At 35.7% G+C, this 21,078-nt stretch overlaps 2 protein-coding genes across 7 annotated transcripts in view; both read left to right on the forward strand.

Moving 5' to 3' along the window:
• The window catches only part of stard13b (StAR related lipid transfer domain containing 13b), a 97,601-nt gene extending 96,886 nt beyond the window's left edge, over nt 1-715 (forward strand). For all 6 annotated transcript variants that reach the window (XM_065280780.1, XM_065280783.2, XM_065280781.2 and 3 more), the window contains one exon: nt 1-715. This exon is cut by the window's left edge and continues 142 nt beyond it. The gene's annotated coding sequence lies outside the window, so the exon portion shown is untranslated.
• Nucleotides 716-6,816: 6,101 nt separating this feature from the next.
• Nucleotides 6,817-21,078, forward strand: part of nbeab (neurobeachin b) — a 328,780-nt gene continuing 314,518 nt past the window's right edge. The window contains exon 1 of the mRNA XM_065280795.2: nt 6,817-7,241. Coding sequence (XP_065136867.1) covers nt 6,981-7,241 — 261 coding nt within the window. The 5' untranslated portion in view covers nt 6,817-6,980. The remainder of the gene's footprint in view (nt 7,242-21,078) is intronic.

Below are 21,078 nucleotides of genomic sequence, written 5' to 3' on the forward strand. Positions count from 1 at the left end.
GCATGGAGATTGAAGTTTTTCAGATCCCTTAAGTTCTGTGACTCTGTAATACTTGCGAGGAACAACTTTGACTTTTGCACAATGGGCCAGGTGTGGGTATTATTAACCCCCAAATTGGAAAATATTACCAGAGTACCTTTACCTTGTTGTTGTTTAAATATTATCATATTTGAATTATTATTATTATTTGTATGATAATTATTTTATTCTTTTTTTATGTGAATATGATCTTATACAATGTATAGGACACCTAAGCTCTTGAGTGCTTCTGGGAAGCATGTATTTTATTAAATTAAAATAAATAAAGCTATATTTTGCACATGCATGCACCACATGTCCATGTATGTGTTTGGTTATGCGTGTATGTGTGTACATACATACGCACCTGTATAGACTATATACAGTATATATATTTAAATGCTCATGTAGTACGGACATTTTGCATACATGATATCTCTTTTTGCACAGATATCTGTGTAATTCATATGGTACAAAATGTTACTCATTTGTAAGCTGGGTTTACTTTGCTTTTGTGTTGTAATGTTTGTCCAAGGATGGGTGTAATATTATTGCATTTGTACTCACTTGTTGTAAGGATGAGCAAAATGACTTGGGTTTGATTTTCTCAGACCTGCTTATAGTACTGGATTACTTTAATGACAAAAGAGACAATGATTTTTAATTAAAGTATGCATAAATGATTTAATATCAATTCGATTGTCGTCTGTTTGATTTTAATTGTTTTGTGTTCTCAGTACAGATCCTGAATACAAAAAAGTTGCAACTCATTTTACTTCTATAATATGTCTCGGAGTGAAACCGAAATATGAAAGAGGGACTTGAACAACACATTTATGAGTTATATAAAAAAATATTCTGGCTTTTTAATGGCACTGAATAGCGGCCGTGTGTTTGATGCCCATCCATCATCAAAAAAAAGGAATCCATTAGTAGGCCAGGATATTATTTAATATAACTCCAAATGTGTTTGCCTGAAGAAAGGAAGTCATTTACACCTAGCATGGCATTACGGTGAGTAAATTATGGGGTAATTTTCATTTTTTGGTGAACTATTTCATTATGGTTCTTTGTACCTGTTTTGTTACCAAAGCTTCTAGTATCCACTAGATGTCAGTATTTATCTTTGCATTCTCAATTGCAAACTAGGGTTATTTTTATATTCGACATATCAGTCTAAGCAAATATACAGATCTCACTATTTGCTAGTTTAGATTTACAGTCAGCTGTGTTTTGGTTTAGCAGAGAGGTTGTAGTGTTGGCATTCATTAAAACTGGAGAAACGTGAAGCAATCAAAGAATAGAGGAATTCATTATAATCAACTGTGATTAATATGAATATTTATCAGTAGATTACACTAAATTATGTACTGTTTTGTTAGCCATGTCATCATACTATCCTGAATCAAACTCCCATGGTGTGGTTTTCAGCAGACATCCATCAAATAACCACCTTCACCATAAACTCTGTATGAATCCCATAAATTGGGTGGAAAGTTTCTGGTAAAGAGCGAGATTTTCAGGCCAATTACAACCTACCGATTAGCTGGCCAATCAGGGACACAAAGCTTTTCAAATCCGTGCATTTCAAGAAGAGAGTGAAATCTGAAGCTACAAAATGTACGGTATGTGAAAAAAATGTGTTTTTTTAACATAAACCACACATTGTATTAAGCTGCAAGATTTTTTTTAAACTACAAAAGTTCTCTGGTATAAGCAAGTTTGCATTTTTTTTCAAATTCCAAGTTTATTCCCATATATTCCCGTTAATTCCGGAAAGTAACCAAAAGTAACGAGAGATCGTTTCAAGGAAGGCAGAAGTTTTGCGTTTTGGTTAAAGATTATGAGCGCACATGATTTTTTTTTTAAATAATGAAGCTCATAAGTAAGTCATTTGTTTAAAAAAATACCACCATTTTACAAAAATTAAGGTTTTTATTTTTTAATGTCATTCATAATGACTTCAAAACATAAAAAACTGACTTTTTTCAAATCAGTTTATGCTTTAAAATGTTATTAGTGAACGTAAATTAAAACACAATATTTATTATGCGTTCCACTACATGTGCAGAAGACTTCTAAAGAAATAAGCAAATATAAAAATATCTCATCATTTACATGTATAGGACTTTTATCTTAAGCTGAACAAAATGTTATACAGTATTAAATCCTTGCCCTACTTGGCTTAAATGTCATTAATGGTCCCCAACTTGTTGAAGCACCAATAAGCACATACAGTACAAAGACCCAGTAGCCTACTTATAATGAAATGCAATAAAAAATGGATAATTTCACTGCAGAAGATATCACATATAAGCTATCAACCCACAAGTCTTGGAATATATTATTGATGGATACTGCTTCAAAAGTATGAACCCATATCAATTCTGTTAAAAAGCCAAGAAAATACAGGATATTATGTAATACAACTTCACTGGTGCTCAGCCGAAGAACAAACACTCCTGGAATAGCATGATGAAGAAGATATATCCTTTGAGCCAAGGGTTCTCAAACTATTTGGGATCAGAGATTCCTTACAGGGGAGAACATTTTTCAAAGACCCCCTTATAATTATAAAGTATGCTTACCACAATTTTCACTCACATTTTTACAACCTTAAAGCTCCACTGTGTAAGATCTACTCCCATCTAGCGGTGAAAGTCTATATGACAACCAACTGAAAATTACTTTCTAGCCCCCCCCCCATTCGGAATGCGTTTTAACTCGTACGGTTTTAACTCGTACTCGTACGTGTCATGCCAAGGTTAACATGGCTTCCAGTAGCTACAAAGCAAAAGCAATGAAAAAAAATGAACAATTTGCAATGTCCTGTGATCCATCAAAGCACACAGATTTATGTTTAACATGGAAAAAGTCTGATTGTCATGATATGTCCGCTTAAAATCACATACAAAAAGCAACCATAAACGTAGCTTAGACACTCCTTTTTCATCGGCGCGAGGAAAAATATCACAGGGGCTGTTAAACTTGGTATTAAATATGTGTTTTAATCCGTCTCTTTTTGTCCATTTTCGACCGCTTCTCTCCAGAATACTGAGGAGATGGTCTGTGGACGAGTCCCTCTCCTGTCATTTAATCATGAGCGAGAGTAATGACGGGTTTAAATGGACGCGAATATTATGTCAGAGTCCAATGCTTATGTTTTATGTAAACGTTAAATGTCCGTGTATATGTAAGAGCTTTCTCTCAAATTGGTGAAAAAAGATCGCGCAACTTTCACACGCTTGTAAAATGAAATGAAAGACGCGCACGCTTGTAAAATGAAATGAAAGACGCGCAGATCAGCTGCGTTTTATCAATGAAAGGCTAAAAATAGGGCTGTCACCGTGTGTTTGTGCTAGAGGTCAGAAAAGACGAATAAAAAATTTCTCAGTACCTCAGATTACATAAATGGGCGGAGAGACGGCGTGTGGCTGTTCGAACACATTAAACCACATGCGTGTTTACACTAACAAGTGTTATGCATAATCATGCTAAAGTTAGCCAAGGAACTATAAAACTTCAAGTTTACAACATAGACTGTATCGATGTAAACGAATATGCTGAATTACCTGTGGAGAAGATAGAAAGTAGCAACTTCAGTGTCCCTTGAGCCCCATCTTGGAAAACTACATTGACTTTGGTCTTGATGTTTTTCCTGTCGCGTTGTCGTTTAAAATCCCCGTTTCGCTTCCTTGGCGACTTGTTTTAATGTCCTCGAGAATATGTCTTCAACAGGCTTTCAAATCAAAGCATTAGATCGCAGGTTCATCACGGTTTGCAGCTGTCGCAGCCGAAGGATTCAGCTACGCAGGTCGTAGGCTGCATACGTCATCAAGCCTGGTTTATTTAAATTAACTGAGAATTACATTCACAAGTCATAAGCATATTACATCAATTTACAATTAACTAAGAATAATTGTCAGCTTTATAATTGTTAATATTCTGAAATAAGACTGTCTTGATGACGTATACCGCCTACACATGCAACCTCCGGAGGCTTCAGCTATCGGCCAGCGTGAGTGTAGAGAGAAAGCGCGAAAGGCGGAGCTTGAATTTCAGGAATGTCCCTCGTCGGCGAATGTATTTCAAAGATGGAGGCACAACATGGATTCAGCCAGAGAGCGCTTCGACGGTATGCATTTTAAATAGCAGATTCTACACTTACGAGAATACTTTGATTAGTGGGGTGGAGGTAATTACACATGAATGAGCACATACTTTTGAAAGAAAACATGGGTTTTTGCTAAGAATTAACTCAATAAAGTACACAGTAGAGCTTTAATACTTTATCTGATCTGTTTATTACTAAAACACATTACAGCTTGAATCATGTTAATTCCACTTAGGTTTTCATTCAGAGCGTATTTTATTTAAATTACATTTTGACTCAAAATGTATACTTTTTACCTTTAAAATCTTAAAAGCTTTTTATAAAGTCAACAGTAGCAAGACTGACAAGGTTTAGATGGTCTCCATGAGTAAATATGCCCTTTATAACAATACAGCATAATTGTGTAGGCCTTATTCATAACAAATTATTTTGTGGACCCCCACCTTACATGACATTTGGACACGACTGTCAAAGTTCGCCCCCTTGTGGCAGTCATAATGAAGTTTGAGTTTAATTGTAAATCATGGGAATGCATGGGAGTGAGATCATTCCAGTGCAAGAGGCTTTCTTATATTCATCATAGTGGAATAAATAAATGAATGCAAATGAATAAAACAAACAAACAAACAATCAAAAACAGCTGCACATATGACAAAGACTGACAATGTGTTTTGGAAAGAACATATGGAGACAGGATTAAAATAATATATTTATTAATTAACTATGATTACTTACCAGTAATTAGTCATTTTTTAAAGGACTTAAATGATATAGTTAAACAAAAAGAATGAATAATTTTTACCTTGAACAGTGTTTTGTTTGGAATACACTGAATTAGCCTAAATAACATCTGGTCGGCATGTGTGAGAGGTGAAATTAAATCAATTTTATGTTTACACATTAGTATTTTTCATCTTATCTCAATATGAAGAGTTTGTTGCAAAATGAGATAACTCCGTATTTAACATTTTGTGAAAACATGTTTATTATTATGTTTTATAGTGCTAGCTGTATTTTTTAAGTTATGAAGGTTTAAATAAAAACAAACCAACTGCAGTTAACTCTAAAAAAAAATGGTGCTATATAGCACCAAAATTGGTTCTTTGCTCGTAATCATAGAAGAACCGGTTTTAGTGCCATATAGCACCGGTGAAGCACCTGCGTAGAACCATATGGGGGCCATGTAGCACCACTATAGCACCTCATATGGTTCTACATAGCACTATGTGGTTCTACTACACAGGTGCCTCACCGGTGCTATATGGCACTAAAAACGGTTCTTCTATGATTACGAGCAAAAAAACACTTTTGGTGCTATTTAGCACAGTTTGTTTTTAGAGTGTTAAATTGATATTAATTGGAATGCACAACCAAAAAAAAAATCTCGTTATCTCGTTTTGCAACAAAACTCTTCTTATGTTCTCTCCAAAAAGATTAGTGGTCTTTGTCATATATGCATAGCTGTTTATTGTTTAATTCATTTGTATTCATTTATTTATTCCACTTTATTGAATACTCTTATATTGAAGGCCCTTGCGCTGGAGTGAGCTTCTCTCACATGTTGGCACCGATTTATGGAGATACGATTACATTTAAATTTCATGATGACTGCCACTAGGGGGCGAACTTTGACAGCCGTGTACAGTGGAGGATCGCAGACTTTGAGAACCCATGCTTTAAAGGGGACCTATTCCAAATATCATGAAAATCGGACTTTTTTCATGTTTAAGTGCTTTAATTGGGTCCCCAGTGCTTCCATCAACCTAGAAAATGTGAAAAGGATCAAGCCAGTAACTTTTTGTTTTTGGTAAACCATTTTCTGCAAGCATGTGAAAAAATAGGTCATTGAAATTTGTCTCCCCTTGTGATGTCAGAAGGGGATAATACCGCTCCTTAATCTGCACCATCCAATCATTGCACTGCAATTTAGTGCAGAGATCAGCTCATTTGCATTTAAAAGGACACACCCAAAAACGGCACATTTTTGCTCACACTTACAAAGTGGCAATTTTATCATGCTATAATAAATTATCTATATGCTAATTTGATCTAAAACTTCACATATGTACTCTGGGGACACCAAAGATTTATGTATCTTAAAAAAGTCTTATTAAATGTCCCCTTTAAACAACCTTTATTCTTTTGAAAATGTTAAAAATATATTTAAAATATATAAAAGGGTTCCTCATATTTTAATTCCTCTTCATTTTCTGAAAAACCTTTCTCCACTAAAAAAAAAACACTTTTGTGCAAAAGAAAGTATTTTTTTTTTATTAAACCACACATGTAAAAAATGCTAGGTTATTTTTAACACAGTGCTGGGACTTTAAAAAGGGACGATCCCTGTCGTTGGGTTAAATTAACCAAGTTTATATGATCCAGCAATGGGTTAAAAAACTCAGCATAGGTTAAATTACAACCCAACAGGATGGGTTCTATTTGGCCCAATGCTGCGTTGAAAATAACGCACTATTTCTTAAGAGTGTACAGGAAAACAAAAAGCTTTATTTTTTAAGAGTATAGGTGCAGAAACAGTATGCACACTGCAGCACTGCTGAGCATAAGGGGCGTTTTCCCAGCATGACAAACATTGATCAGTACACCCAGCTGGGTAATGCAAAGCCACATACTACATCACTAAACACATACCAGCCAAGATCCTAGTACAGTGTGCGGAGTGCCTGTAGACTGTGATAGCCTACACACAGTCAACCTGTCTCATGCATTTGGACTTATCCTACCGCAGCCGCTGGAGATTTCCCCCCATTCCCATTGAAAACACTGAACTTGATTTTTATTAAAACACCTCGTGTCCTTGATGACACAGCGTTGTGTTTAAAGCAGAAGCATGGCGAGCGTTCAGACGGTGGCCACGCCGGTCGACGGAGAGCCTCACTCCGGTCACAGGCAGCACGGATTCGCCGCGTCCTGCTCCGGTACCGGCGACATGATGATGATGTCTCGCTCCGGATCGGTGGTCCTGCCGTCCGGGGTGATAAACCCGTCGGTTCCGATACGGAATATCAAGATGAAATTCGCAGTCCTCGCCGGTCTCATTCAAGTCGGCGAGGTGGGAAACCGAGATATAGTGGAAACGGTGTTGAATCTGGTGAGTGTCACTTTGGCTATATGTGTTGAAACACTATGTAAACTCGCTAGCTTTTAGGGTCACGTTGCATGCATATTGTTATGGATGAAGGATGACACGAGTTTTGTTACACTATTCAGACTGTGTCATGTAGTTTGTGCACTTTAACATGAAACAAGTGCACAGCAGTTAGTGCTATAGACATCGTAGTTGGTTTAAAATTATAGAAACTGTTTTATTTCTTTATTGCCAGTTTTATTATTTAAGTCACGTGAATATATCAATATGTGGTATAACAGGTTGTTGTAATACATGAGAAGAATAAAATGAATAAATAAATAATATTACATATTATCACTTATATTAAAAGATGCAACAGATGAAAAAATACAAACAAACAAATAAACAAGAGATCATCAAGCTTAAAAACTTCACATAAAGATATATACTGTCAGAAAAAATGGTCCCTATAGCTGTTACTGGGGCAGTACCCTTAAAAAGGTCCTGATATGTACTATTTAGGTACATTTGGTGCCAATATGTACATTTGAGGTACTAATATGCACTTTTTGTCTTTGCTGCCAATTTGTACTTCTGATTTGTAATGCCTCCAACCTCACTATTATAAATAAAGTTTTGTTAAAGGTAAAATAAATTAAAAATAATTGTCTTGCTGAGCAAAATGACTTAAGTTAATAAGTCTAGATTTTAGACAAAAAACATAAAATTTAAGTGAATTTGTGCCTTAAACATGCAAAAAGCCTGCTGAAGGGATAAGAAAAAATCTTGAAATAAGTTTACTTTTTTCTTTAACGCTCAGATCAAGAAAAAAATCGTAGCCCATTGGCAGATTCTTTTGCTTGTTTAAGGTCAAATTCACTTAAATTTGATATTTTTTGTTTAAAATCTAGACTTATTTTTTTTATGGTCATTTTGCCTATAAAAAAACTCATTCTGATGTAAGAATTTTTATTTGTACTAAAACCAAGACAAAAATATTACGTTAGAAGAAAGTCATGTTTTGCAGTGCAGGGCTGGGTGACCCCATTCATATCTCTGTCATTTGTGGGATGAATGTCGATATAAAGTAAATATCTTCTAAAAAGTTGAATAAGGGTTTACATGAGAGTCAAAGCCTCAGGTCAGGTCACAATTCCCTTTTATAATTAAACATTATCAAATTGAAAGACAGGGTTTTCATCCCTGTTTGAATATACAGCTGCACAACATGTAAGCTGGTTAAAAGCTGATCTGACCTCAGTGTACATTTCTGGCAACGCTTCAAAAAAGGAAGGTCATATCAGACCATAAATATATAGACATCTATGAAAAAATACAGGTATTACAACCAAACCTTGATAATCCACCCAGCACAACTTCAATGGCATCGCTGTGAAGAATCTTTTAGGACTTTAACTTTTTAAAACATAGCATTGAACTTTTTCGATTCAATGATGATAAATGTGCCATTAACACATTTTATATAAAAAGGTTACTGAAAAATGTGTTAAATGTGGAGGTTTAGCACTTTTTAGTCATACCATCTGGCTGAATATGTAAGCATGTCCATAGTGCAAGGTGCAAGATGGGGCTCTAAATTGGCTTTTTGTTTAACAATAGACACATTTTATACTTATAAAAGCAGGGTGCCAAAACAGATGTGTTCTTGGTTGATGTTAGTTCAGGTGTAATATTGTTCCACATACACAAACAAAACCATCATAAATTGTTTTGGACAATTGCCTTTATTTATTTAAAACTTACCCAGAACTGATTTTCTGTATCATGCATACTGCTGCGCTTAGAAATTTGCATAATTTCCTGTTTGTTGCTCTGAAGCTGCTTTGAAGCAATCTTTATTTAGGTATATAAATAGCGTGACTTGATTTTTGGTGATTTTAAAATCCAACAGACCAGGCTCATAGCGTGACCTGTTGGTATTAATCAATGTACGTAGTCTTCTGTTAATAGTCTATTTGCTGAGTTTGCCTTTAAACACATTTTCCTGGAAGCCCCTGGTCCAGGGTGCTTAAACTGGTGAAACATTACTTACAGCATTACTCTGGTTTCTAACTTTTGTACTGGGTGTGATTTTAAAGTAATAAGCCTGAGTAATGAGCTGTCAGCCGTCAGTAACAACCTTCAACATTTGCACTGAGATATAGGCTACGAAACAGTAAACCAGAGACGTGGCTTTCCAAGAACTGGGTTTAGCGGACTATTCACACTGCAAATCTTGATGCCCCCAATTCTAAATTGTTTCCTGTATCCGATTACATCATCTTTTAAAATGTACTCGTATCCGATATCTGCATTTACACTTAACACTTGGCAAAACAATTCAAGGTAGACAAACTGACCTGGAACAGCTTAAACCACAGAGGGAGGAAAATTTCCAGACAAAATGATTATACAAGATTATAGAGCTTTATTTCTTTAACAAAACATAAAACTTCAACATTCTGTCACATTACCCTGGGCAGTCATGCTACGGCCCTCAGCATGTCAGGGCAAATGCAGTGCTGTGGTATCCTGTGGCTTGGGGAGATTTGCGATGCTCTCTCCACATGACCCAGACATCTCTGGGGGAACCATGAACAGCTTTTTTGTACAGACATACAGTACTGGGGCAGATGATTCGTGAACTAACGGATAGAGCGTCGTGATGTCATGATCAAAAAGTTTTACACTTGAGACGTGAGGTAATTTAAGCGGTTAAGTGTCTCTGGTCTGTGCGAATTTGAAATGTCAATGTTCTTCTTCTGCCATCGGAAAAAACATTTCTTGTTAAGTTGGCTATTGTAAAAAACAGGATTGTGTGGTAATTTAATTCCCATTTGAGTCGTCATCCCAGTTTTAAAGAGAAATTGGATTAGAGGTGGGTTTGAAAATCTTGTTTGACCATTATTGCAGGTCCATTTTTTCAAACTGTGTGTGTACACGGGGGGAATAAGTCCTCATACAAAGAGTGATTAAAATTGGAAGTATTTGAGAAGTTCTAGGGAAAAAATGGTCTGGATGAGATGCCAAACTTCGCACATGGTTTCAGACAGAAATACAATGCTTCAGCATTTATATATCATGCTTACAATCATCCTGTAGTTGTGCTAGCACTATTTTTTCTGTCAGTGTTTTAAAACCCCAATGTATGAGGCGAAGCGTCGCAAGGTCTGTTTGATGTCTCGATTTAGAATTGATTTCTGGAGTCTCTGGTGGGTAATGGCTTAGAGTTGTGTAATGATATTGATCCGACTAGATATACTTCACTCGTTTAAACCGAGACAACAGACTAGCTCGACTTTATCGTACTGTTAAACTTAATCCACACCAATGAAACCTGGGAAGTAACAGTCTGTATGCCACGACAAATGCAAAAGTTTTAAAACGCTTGACTGAAATGTTTACTATGATCTTAAAAATCTTTTCATCTGAAGATGTATTTAGATGTGTATATAGATGTGTGTTTTTTTTTTAATAAACAACTTACTGATTATTAAAGGAAAAGCAGCCCATAAGAGTTCAAATTAACTCCTTCAGTATTCTTTAAAAATCATCCTAAAGTGAAAATAAAATGAAGAGTTTTGATTTATTTTGGATGCTTTTATTCATCGACATAATTCCCACAGTTACATTTGTGTTATGCCATAGTTTGGACGAGTTTATAATTATTATGTAATGTGGAAAAAAATATTTAATAAAGAACGTAAATCTTAACACCGACTTTTTGGGGAGCCTTTAAAGGAACAGTATGTAAGAAATGTATATCAATTAATCATTAAATGGCCCTGAAATGTCACTAGACATTAAGAAATCATTTTCATTTCAAATACGTATATCACTGACAACAGCAGCCCGGCCAGGATATTGTCATTTAAAAAGTGGAGTTGCAGCCCTCAACTGATGTTTATGTTGTCGTTTGGTATATTGGCAACCAGCTGTGTGATTGCAGTACCAGTTTTAGCCACACTTTTTGTGATTGCAATACCAGTTTTGGCCACAATCCTACATACTACTCCTTTAATTCTGGATGTGCAATATGTCACAAACAGCCCTTTTTATTATCGAAAGGATGATGTGTTAAAGCAGGAATGGGAATTAGGGCAATCAGTCAGACACGTACTGCACCTGTCGGCATAGCTGGGAAGTTGGATTCAACTAACAAAAAGGAACTTGGCAATTGATGTGAATTTCAAATCCAATAGAAATCTCAATTCGAAAAATTTCTCACTCCGTGTCTCTCAGGATTTGGCTATTTGTTACACAAGGACTGTTTTTTTTTTAGTTCAAACTCCTGTGGGTGGTGAAACTGACTAGCAGAAAACACATACAGTAGAGAGCATTAACAATTAAAAAGCTCAGTTGCGGGTTTGAACTAACTTTTCAAAGATTGATCTAAAAGTGCATTTCCTACAGCTCTGTGATCTGAGCGGATAGTGTTATATATTTTATAAAGGGCTTTTAATCAAACATTGGCTCTGGAAAATGTTTCATCTGGTCTTTTCCTTTGAATATAGTTTTTTAAAGTATGGTTGAGTTCTGAATTATAGCTTCTTTGGTCATGGAGGCCTTAGGAAAATCAGTACATTTAAAAAGTAATAGAAATTAATAAGAAATTAAGTAATAGAAACTTAGAATTGAGGTAGAATTGCTTTTCTTGAGGATGTTACTTGCCTCTGGGTTCCTCATTTAATGTATAGGACATATCTTTTGAGACTGAGATGTTTAGCATGTCTAGCACTTTTTGTATGTTCGTGAATGCGGGTCGACTACCATTATTTAACAAAGACAAGGTAAAAAAAAAAAGTTTTTCATTCTCTGTCCCCTTTAAAAATATCAAATCACATATACTGCACTTGAGTTTAACAGCCAGAGTGTTCACTTTTTTTCCAAGCGGATAGATCATAAAAAATTCATCTTTTCAAATAAGAAAAATATACAGATACGAACTAACATGAGTGATTCATTTTCATTTTTGAATGAACTATCCCTTTAAATTGAATTTTCGCATCATTCACATCTCTGTCAAAAGCGCTATAATTGGGTAATCTCAGCAATAAGTCTCAGTGGTGACTAATAATGTGCATGCCTCCAATTCTCTTCAGCGGTCTGATTCCAATAAAGCCTTTGAGAGTCACATTCGGTGACAAAAGTGAATCTTTAGCGGCACTGAAAAAGATTGCCCATGTTCTCAGTCGTGTGCTACATGCCCGAGTCTTGCCAATGTCCCTTATCTGGCCTAATTATAAAGAGCTGTGTCATTAATCTTCCTCTGCCACAGAGTTTAAAATGAAAGCTGTTACCAAGATAAGGCCCAAAAGCGGAAGCGTTTTAGCTCTAGGTAGTTTTTATTGCTGGAAAATTGTTAAATAAGGTTAATGTGAATGGTTTTGTGTTGTAATTGTGCTCTCTTTAACAATAGCTTCTGACTCGTAACCATGTGGATTTACTTGTATTAGCAGACTATATAAAATGCTTATTTAGATGACGCCTAATGCATGTCGATTTTGTCAGATTTGTCATATTGACTGCTACTGTTGACGTTTTGTAAGGAATAATTGATGACGGGCCGTTGAATTATTAGAAAATAATGTAAATTTCAAATAATTCAAAGGACTGGAGTCAATTATTACGCTTTACCACAAACATTGTTCCAGTGGTTATTTTTAAAGGACACCTATTTCATTGCTAAAAAATAACGTTATTTTGTGTATTTGGTATAATACAATTTGTTTGCGTGGTTTCAAAAAACACATTACTCTCTTCCTGAAACGCACGGATTTGAAAAGCGCCGTGTCCCTGATTGGCCAGCTAATCTGTACGTTGTGATTGGTCTGAAAACATCTGACGTCAGCGGAAATGTTGCGCTCTTTACCATGTTTGAAAGATTTGCGCTCAATGCAATAACAGGAGTTAACTTACAGGCTGTGAGTCCAAGCGGAGGAATTATGATAATGTCAGTCTTCTACATCACCAATCCCAGGAAGTAAACTGTTGCCTAATCCGTGTGTTTGTTGTAATCCAAGAAAAGAGATTTACATTGGAGATGATAACTCGCATCACCGTTTACTTTAGGGTTTGTACCTTTTGCATATCATAAACGTACTAATACACACTTACACACCAAATGGAATGTAAAATCGTGAATCGGACAATAGGTGCTCTTTAAAACATTTGACAGGTCAGGTGTGCGTTTTACAGAAAAAATCAACACCCGTGAAACATTTCTTAACCAATCAGAACAAAGCATTTAATAGGCCCGTGGTAAAATTTTTTATATATAGCATTTAGTTCCAGTCCTTGATTCTGCTTTGTCAGTAGCTTTTATTTTCGATAAAAACAGCTATGATTCGATTCCTGCACCCGGCAATTCTGTGTATCACGGGGCGGAAGAAAGGTTTTTAGTGATTTTACTTCATGAAAGTTGCGTTGAAAGATAGTTTTTGTGTTAATATTTGTATGAATTCAGAATTGAGGTATACTTCTTGTATACCAGTATGTACCTTTGAGGTACCAATATGCCCCCTTTAGGAACTAAAGTGTACTTTTTGAAAAGGTACCTTTCTAGTGACAACTGTTGTAGGTACAGGCCACCCATAAACCCTAAAATCCACAGCGCAACACCCTGTCAGTCATGTAGAAATATCTATATGGCAGTAAGTACTGCACTCACATTTTCTCAAAATTTGCATTTTTCCCGAATACATAATGTGCTGAACTCTGTTGCGAATCAGTAGATGGATGGGTTTTTCTAAAAGCATTTACTTCAGGCCTTATGGCTGACTGGGCAAAGCACTCACTTATTATTTCTGTCATTGCGAATCTGTGCCTCACTTTCTTCTAGTAGCTAATATAAAGTTATGTTGATAGTGCCTGCTGTGCCGAAAGCTGCAAGATTGTAATGAAGTGTTGACCGCTGTTTCCCTCACTGTCCTTGATGAAATATAGGTTTTAAGCCTGAATTCATAAACGGGTTGTGTGAAATCGGCTAGAGCAGCTAATTTTTCTGGAGGTCGGACATGTTTACTGCCGGAAAACTGGTAATGAGTTTCAGACTTCTCCTGCCAGCCCACTGGGCTATGTGCTTACATGGATTAACAGTTCCCAAGACTGTTAATAAACGTGGTGTTAATATAAAAACCTTTGTCAAAACACAGTCACCAGGCTTTCATGGGATTTCCAGAACTGTTTATCTGAATTAGCTAATAGCATTGCATTTATTAGATGCTTAAATGTCACAATCTTGTAAATCAAAGTTTCGTTTTCTCTTCGACTGATCTTTTTTTTATATATATTAAAAGTGCTTGCCCTGCTTAATATTGAGAGATGGCTCCAAGTTATACACATTCAAAGGTTGATTCCCTAAAAAAATGACTCAAAATGACTTTCTGTTCCTGTAGCTCAATAGGTAGAGCATTGCTTTAGCAGCCTAAAAGGTCATGGGTTTGATCCACAGGAATACACAAACTGATAAAATGCATGTATACCTTGTAGGGCTGTCAAAATGGCTGAACAAGTACATTCGAAATTCGTCCTTGAAAAATAATAAAATTCGAATTATATTCGAATTATAAAGACCTACTTTATCTTGGAGAAAATACTCCTAAAAGCCCACAAGAGGGCGCAGCACAAAGCCCCAATAAAATCATGCACAGCATATTTTTTGTTAAAACGAATGTTATAAACACTACTAATGAAATAAAAATTAACCAGTATAGTTGTGCACCTGTAAATGTACAAAACGAATGCCATACATAGACAATGCATATTAATAGGGCATTTTATATAAGTAGATAAATTAACGTGTTTCTAATAAAGTATGAAAACGAATTAATCTTTATTTAAGCCAAAATAAGTGGGAAAGATCATTAGTCATTTAAATTTTGTCAAGCTTAAACGCTATTCACAACAACTAATATTATATTTTGTGTGTTCCTTGGTTGAAAATATGTAGAAATATATGCGAGTAATAAAGTACAGAACAGAAATGTTTAACTTACGCGAGTGAAGCCGTTAATAAAGCAGACTCTCCGTAATTAATAGAGGACGTGCTGAAACAGTCGAGTTGGCAGATGATCATCATGTTTATATTTCACGCAGATAATGTTGATGAAAAACTTGCATATCAAATGTCCAGGTGAAAGTCACGTTTCCAGTCAGTTAAAATAAAGCCACCGCGGCGTTATTCTCTCATATGCGGTGTGGACTATGTAGATGCATATATGGTTTTAATGTTGCTAAACAAGCAGCTGTATTATGGCACTTTCGTGTTGATCAGTTACGTTATTTTAAACTTTAAAACTGCATTTAGAAGCAGACGACAATAACTCATCTCAGTTAGTTTCACTTTGCGGTTGAATTCCAGTTGATGCTCCAAAAACCAAAGCAGCATCACACAGCCCTTTTAATATGTATTCTGTCCGACTCGTAATCCCCACTGTCTTTTCTTGCTATTTTTCAAATGAATAACGCTGGCTTGCTCCGCATAGTTGGCTGAGCCGCTCTGTATAACAATCCGCGTCAGTTATGCATTATCACGTTGCGTGAGCTTCCTGACACAGGGAAAATTCGAATGCAAAGTTTTACGTTCGAATATGCATATTTTTTTTTACATTCGACGAATATTCGAAATTCGAATTAAAATTTGACAGCCCTAATACCTTGTATGATCTTTAAAGGGATAGTTCGGCCAAAAATGATATTAAACCCATGATTTACTCACCCCCAAGCTGTCAGAGTTGCATATGTCCATCGTTTTTCAGACAAACACATTTTCGGATATTTTAGAAAATGTTTTAGATCTTTCAGTTGATTAAATGTAATGTTACGGGGTCCATGACCTTCAAGTCCAAAAAAAGTGCGTCCATCCTTCACAAATTAAATCCAAACGCCTCCAGGATGATAAACAAAGGTCTTCTGAGGGTAATCCGCACGGTGTTGTTGTAGAAATATCCATTTTAAAAACTTTATTAACAAAAATAACTACCTTCCGGTAGCGCCGCCATCTTAGTCGTGTCTGCATTCAGGATGAGAGCTTACGCAGCCTACGGAGGTTACTCTGCTGTTGATCTGTGCCCCCGCCCTCCGAATTTGTCATACGTCACTAAGAAAAGTGCGTACAGTACGCTAATACTCTCTCCTGAATACAGAGGAGTCTAAGATGGCGGCGCTACCGGAAGGTAGTTATTTACGTTAATAAAGTTAATAAAGAACTTTCTTTTCCGTGTCATTTTATGTACAGCATTGTTTTCTCATAGTTTTTTTCCTATTTAAAAATCATAGTCGCTTGGGGTTTGGGTTAGGATGTAATTTTATTAATTGGTTTCTACATGTTTTTCTTTTTGATTTAAAAAATATTTTCGCTTGGGGTTTGGGGTAGGATGTCTGAAATGTAACAAAAAGTCATTCTAAACTCAACCCCAAGCAACAATAGAAAAAAATGTGAAAAAAACCTATGAGAAAACAATACATAAAATGAAAGTTTAAAAAAAAACAGAAAAGAAAGTCGTGCCACGGACACTAAAAACTATTTAAAGAAATTCGTGCTGTCTGACATGAAAAGACATTCATGCTCATGGATGATAAGCTGGTGTGTGGTGGGCATTCTGGCGCAATATGGCTGCCGTCGCATCATCCAGGTGGATGCTGCACATTGGTGGTGGTTGAGGAGAATCCCCCCTTTCATATATAAAGAGTTTTGAGTGCTGCAGAAAACCGTTATATAAATGTAATGAATTATTACTTATTATCATGGCACGAAAAAACTGAAAATCGTGTCCTGACACAAATAAATTAATCAAATATTTCGTGACTAGCACAATTTGCGTGAGACTGGGTTGCAATATACAACCAAAAATCTGTAATGTTATACTATATTAACAGCAAGATAATAATTATTAAGAAAAACACCATTTCAGATAAAATTAAAATTAAATTTAAATAAAAGTTCAAAAATAGTTCCAAAATATTTACCAAATTACAACCCTAACAATTGTCTTAAATATATGATATTAAAACTATAGACATGTGAGATTAAAGCATTAAAGAACCCCCCCCCAATGCGACCGGCCCACCTGGAATATCACTTGGCCCACCTTTAATCTCATATCTGAGCTGGTTCTGTATACAACTGTATTTGTTTTAGCGAACATTAATAAAGAATAAACAATATGTTGCTTATTGTTATTTAATGCTTTTTTTAATGTTTTTTTTAAACATCATATTTTCTTATGTATTTTGGTAATTTTGGGGGCATATTCCTATACAGGATTTATCCTAGTCCCAGACCAAAATGCATGTTTGAGCTGCTTTAATTTCAAAACACATTGTACTATCTTAACATATATCAGTGCCATTGTTTTGTCTCAAGATGACGACACCAGTATAGTTTTTTGTAAAGTTTGTTTGTTAAAACTACTTAAATGTCCTAAAATAACTAAGGCCTAGTCGTGGATCAATCTAAACCCTGTCTGGGAAACCGCCTCTTGATGTCCATGGGAAATTTGTCTGTGCTTATGAGGCTTAAAGCAGAGAATAATCATTAATAATTGTTTAATAATTGACTTCCCTGACAAAGACCATTTGGAATGTTCAGATTCCTCTAACTATTAAATATTAGCTGCTAAGTGTTAACATTTACCTAAACTAGTCACTAGCAACCTATTTTTTGTGATCATTAATAGGTTAATTTTAAACCAAATTTGTAGAAAGCTATACTCCTGGCTAAACCTGTAATCCAAACAATGGCATTCATGACAGATTTCAGATTGTGGATGCAAATGTGACCTTATAGATGGTCGATATGCTACGATACACAACACTAACAAAGCAAGAATAGAAATAATGACTATTTAGGGGTTTAAACGTGAAACAGCTGGTGAACTAAATTAAATCTGCTGATTTCATGGTGAAATTTGATGTTTAATATGTGAGTTTTCATGCGTATCTGGTGAGTCCTATTAGCGTCAAGTACAAAGTGTAACTGTGTCCAAAGCATTAGTCACAGTCCACTGACACTGTATGCAGTATTTGGCAGTTTTGGAAATGGCTCTCTTTAGCAATTACATATTTTTCTCTTTAGAAAAAACTTGTCTTTTAAATATAGTGGTAGGATTACCACACATACAAGAAGCTTATTGCGTATCGCTGATTATGAATGTTACACCCTTGTGTGGTGATGTGGGAGATCCTGGGATGTACTATTTAGTTGTTTGAAAAAAAATCAGTGTTTTAATGATATGCAGAAGATGTGCTTCTGTAATATTAATATATGAATTCAGTATACACGAGGCTGTGCATAACAAAACGGGCTGTGATTCAAGTTGTATTTTGAATATAATAATATATAATGAATAAAGGGTCTTTTTTTTAAAAAATTGATAAATTTAGGAAAATGTTAATGTAGGCCTCAGATTGAAATTACTAGGATCATGGGTAATTACAGGTGACATTTGAAATTCTTCTTTATTTTTGGAGATTGCAGTCCCCAGTGATTTCTCTGTTTTATTATTTTTTTTACCCACTGCGTCAATAGATTATTACTTGAAAAAAAAAGCTATTTACATGGCAAATTATATTCATTTAAATTCATTAAGGCCCTTAAATATTGCTTATTAATGCAGAATAAAGAGCATTGTGATCAGCCATGCAATTTTTTAAATCATTAGTTAAAGGGACATTCCACTTTTTTTTGAAAATATTCTCATTTTCCAGCTCCCCTAGAGTTAAACATTTGATATTTACTGTTTTGGAATCCATTCAGCCGATCTCTGGGTTTGGCACTAGCACTTTTAGCATAGCTTAGTTAGCATAATCCATTGAATCTGATTAGACCATTAGCATCGTGCTAAAAAATAACCAAAGAGTTTAGATATTTTTCCCATTTAAAACTTGACTCTTCTATAGTTACATTGTGTACTAAGACTGACAGAAAATTTAAAGTTGCAATTTTCTAGGCAGATATGGCTAGGAACTGTACTCTGTTTGCTGATGTAACATGGCTGCAGCAGGCGTAGTGATATTACGCCCTGCCCGAAAATAGTCCCCTGCTATTGAAAGTAACCATCAAGGGGACTATTTTCGGGCACTGCGTAATATCACTACGCCTGCTGCAGCCATGTTACATCAGCAAAGCCCTTGATTATTACGCCAGAATGAAACTCTTTGGTTATTTTTTTGCCCGATGCTAATGGTCTAATCAGATTCAATGGATTGTGCTAAAAGTGGTAGCGCCAGACCCGGAGATCACCTGAATGGATTCCAAAACGGTAAGAATCAAATGTTTAACTCTAAGGGAGCTGGAAAATGAGCATATTTCCAAAAAAAAGTGGAATGTCCCTTTAATAACACTTTTTTTCTGTGGTATGACAAACTGAGAACACATTTAATATCAGACTTTACATGGACTTTAATAAACTAGTGTGTGCATCAAAACCTTGACAAAATTCACATTTATAAGACATAAGCATTGGAACGTACAATTTCTCACTTGCGTCAATATGGATCAATGATTTTTATAGTCTCGCGTACTGAAGGTCTGGGAACCATGGGCACTTTTAATGGCCAAGGACTGCCCAAAATACCATATGATTGACATGCAATGCAAATCACGTCGTGCCAAGTCATGTCTAGGGTTGTGGCGATGTCTTCACAATAACAGACGTGTGTCTCTAAAGTTTATAACAAACAATGGCAAACAAGTTAAAATATATATTTTTAAATTCCACAAACTGCTTTAAGCAAAACTCTTGGACAACTTTTGAAGATTTTATGCTGTAAACCTCGCATATTTCGAACAGATGGAATTGTGTTACTTTGAATTGGGCAATTAAAAATCGCGACCCACATGTTGTCCAGAAATCCTGTATAATTCAACCAATCAGAGGACGACTTTGAAGCTGCTATAGTGTTTCCAGTTAAGTATGCTGTATCACACGTTCAGCTAACGGTCCATGTCTGAGGCTGAGACTATTGATTTATATGGGGTATATTAAATGCTATTGGTTCCCTGACTTCCTGTTTCAGTGAGAATTACATCAATCCATTAAACAAAGCTACGGATTTTAAGAGACTTCATTGGGTCTTTAAATTATATTACATATACTATATTTTGCAGTATAGTCAATGTCAATGTCAATTTATTTATATAGCACAACAACATACAACACCAGTTGACCAGTGTGCTTTATATCAATACAGAAGACTATAAAAATATCAGTTATAGATCTAAAATCCTAAAATCATGAGAATGAGAAAATCTAATATTAACAGGCAACACATTCCAAAGTCTGGGAGCAGTTACCGAAAAAGCACAGTCATCCCTACTTTTCAGTTTTGATATTGGAATACGTAGCAGTCTCTAATTGGATAACCGGAGAGAGATAGTAGTGAAATTATAATAATTAATAGTTATTTTACTAAGACGTGTTTATAAAATGACATTATTATAATTGCAACTGTATTTACACTTGGAACTTAATGTATATTTAATCAGATAAATGGAGAAATGTTCCTTCATAAAGCTCCTTCATGAACTGTCACTGAATGGCATCGCAGCATTGAGATGATGTTTATGGTGTGGAAGCGGAGCTTAATGTGAAGTTGATGCGCCGTGCCTTTCATGTCCTTCCTCACCACTTCATCTCTGATCTCAGAACAGCAGGCGTGAAGCATCAGAGCGCGAGCAGGCAGAAAATATAAAGCCACGGCTCGCACAAAGTCACGGACATCCGGGACGACCCCGGGCATGTGTGCGCTTGTCTCTCCCTCAGCCTGATCCGTGCCCTCCACGAGCAGAAGGATTTAGTGCTGATGAAAAGCTGACATTTCTGGAACAATCAGAGATCGTTGCGTCGTCATCAGC

This window comes from Paramisgurnus dabryanus, chromosome 8 (genome assembly GCF_030506205.2).
Source record: "Paramisgurnus dabryanus chromosome 8, PD_genome_1.1, whole genome shotgun sequence".
In the NCBI taxonomy this organism is placed as follows: domain Eukaryota; kingdom Metazoa; phylum Chordata; class Actinopteri; order Cypriniformes; family Cobitidae; genus Paramisgurnus; species Paramisgurnus dabryanus.